General features: G+C 42.3%; 1 protein-coding gene across 1 annotated transcript; it reads left to right on the forward strand.

The window, feature by feature from the left end:
- Positions 1–339, forward strand: LOC109153917. The gene has a single exon (XM_019301813.1). The coding sequence runs from the start codon at positions 1–3 to the stop codon at positions 337–339; it is 339 nt and encodes a 112-aa protein (XP_019157358.1).
- Positions 340–2,612: the final 2,273 nt, after the last annotated feature.

A 2,612-nucleotide genomic window follows, 5' to 3' on the forward strand; every position in this document is an offset into this window, starting at 1 on the left:
ATGGCTTGGCTACATGATGAGGGTTGCAGGGGGGTTGTGGAGAAAGCCTGGTTAGAAGGGAGGAATAAGGGGCTACAAGGTTGTATTCAACTCTGTGGAGACAGACTATCACGATGGGGAGGGGATAGATTTCATAAGTTCGGTGAGCAGGCAATGAATCTTCGTAAACAGCAACTACGTTTACGGGGGTGTATGGATCAGGCATCATTAGCAGAATACCAGTGGTTGGAGGGGTGTCTGGATCAAATTGAAATACAGGAGGATGCGTATTGGAAACAAAGGGCAAAGCAGCACTGGCTAAAGGGAGCGGATGCGAATACAAAATTTTATCACAGGTAGGCTTCTCACCGTAAAAAGAAGAATACACTTGTTAAAATTATGAATGATGATGGGGATTAGGTGGAGGGAGAGGCTATGGGGGCTGTTATAGTTGATTATTACAGACGTATCTTTGTTACGGATCATACTGAGAGTGATACAGAATTTTATGAAAGTATTATGCCACGGGTGTCACAAGCACAGAATGATGACCTGTTACGGCCTTTTGACAAAACGGAGGTCAAGGCTGCGTTGACAGCTATGTTTCCTGATAAGGCACCAGGACCGGATGGAATGAATCCGGGTTTTTATCAGAATTATTGGGATGTGGTGGGTGAGGATGTGTCAGAATTTGTTGTGAATTGTCTGAATACTCGTTCTTTCCCAACTAATTTAAATGATACTGATATAGTTTTAATCCCCAAGAAGAAGAATCCGGAGCTAGTCTCGGACCTCCGACCAATAGCGCTGAGTAACGTGATTTATAGAGTTATGGCAAAGATGATCTCAGCCAGGATGAAGCCCCTTATGAATGAGATAATTTCCGATACGCAAAGTGCATTTATACCTGACAGGCTAATAACTGATAATATTCTGGTTGCGGCGGAGGTTGGTCACTTTTTAAACAGGAAACAGTGTGGTATGACGGGATGGGGTGCATTGAAGTTGGATATGGCAAAGGCATATGATCGTATGGAATGGTCATTCCTACGTAATATGTTGAGGGCGTTGGGCTTTGATGATAGGTGGGTGGAGCTACTAATGTTATGTGTGACCACTGTGTCTTATAATATTTTACTGAATGGTTCTCGTAGTTTGCCTATTACTCCGATGCGTGGGCTTAGACAGGGTGATCCTTTATCCCCATATCTCTTTATTATCCGTGCTGAAGGTTTATCATTATTGCTACAACAGGCGCAGTCCCAAGGAAAAATTCATGGTTGTAGAGTTGCGAGAGGTGCACCGCTTATATCCCATTTGTTTTTTGCTGATGATAGCTTATTGTTTTTTAAGGCAAAAATTCAGGAAGCTGAGGTAGTAAAACAGTGCTTATCACGATATGAAAGATTATCTGGCCAAGTAGTCAATTATCATAAGTAAAGCATCTGCTACAGTAAGAACACGAGAGATGATGACAGGAATGATGTGGCACATATTTTAGGTGTGGACCAAGCTCCCAACTATGGGAAGTATTTGGGGCTACCCTCTTTTATAGGAAGAAACAAAAAGGCAGCCTTCTCGTATATTGAGGACAAGATCAGGCAAAGGGTTGTATCCTGGAATAAGAAGCTGTTAACACAGGCTGGCAAGAAAGTTTTATTGAAAAGTGTGGCTCAAGCTATGCCTACTTTTTCAATGAGCGTGTTCTTATTGCCAATGGGGATATGTACAGCCATTGAGCGAACCATGAATCGTTACTGGTGGGGATCTGGGAATGACCGTGGCATCCATTGGAAAGCTTGGATAGAATGTGTATACCAAAGAAGTATGGGGGTTTGAGTTTCAAGGAGTTACATGCTTTCAACCTGGAAATGTTGGGTAAACAAGCATGACAATTACTCACTAAGCCTGAGTCTCTAGTTTCAAAAGTTTATAAAGCCAGGTACTATCCTAAAGGGACTTTTTATGAGGCGTGTGTGGGGAATAATCCAAGCTACTGCTGGCGCAGTATTATGGCATCCCATGATATGATATGTAAGGGGATCAGGAGGAGAATTGGAAACGGGGATACAACTTTAATATGGGACCATCCATGGTTGCAGGATCAACATGAGCCAAAGATTCAGACAGAAAAGCCTGTGTTTTTGAATGGTGCGACTGTCAAGGGTTTAGTGGACCCGGAGACACAGACTTGGGATCCAGATATATTGACAGATATTTTTGATCCCATTGATATACCCAGGATTTTGAAAATACCAATATCACCAGACTATGATGATATGTGGTATTGGTATGGGGACCAGGGAGGAAACTATACTGTGAAGAATGGCTACAGAGCTATTATTGGAGAGCATGACCATACTACGACCGGATTTGATAATTGGCTAGGCCTATGGAAGCTCAAAATACCTCCCAAATGGAAAACTTTCTTATAGAGAGCATTGGGTGATATCCTCCCCACTATGACAAATCTGATTATAAAGAGAGTGGATATACAACCAACATGTGCAATGTGTGGAGTGACTAATGAACACACAATGCATGCTCTAGTATTGTGTGACTATGCTAAGGCCATTTGGAGTCAATCCCACCTTCCAATCCCCATGAACAACACAAATATTTTCTATGATTGG

Source organism: Ipomoea nil, unplaced genomic scaffold, assembly GCF_001879475.1.
Source record: "Ipomoea nil cultivar Tokyo-kokei standard unplaced genomic scaffold, Asagao_1.1 scaffold2565, whole genome shotgun sequence".
NCBI lineage: Eukaryota > Viridiplantae > Streptophyta > Magnoliopsida > Solanales > Convolvulaceae > Ipomoea > Ipomoea nil.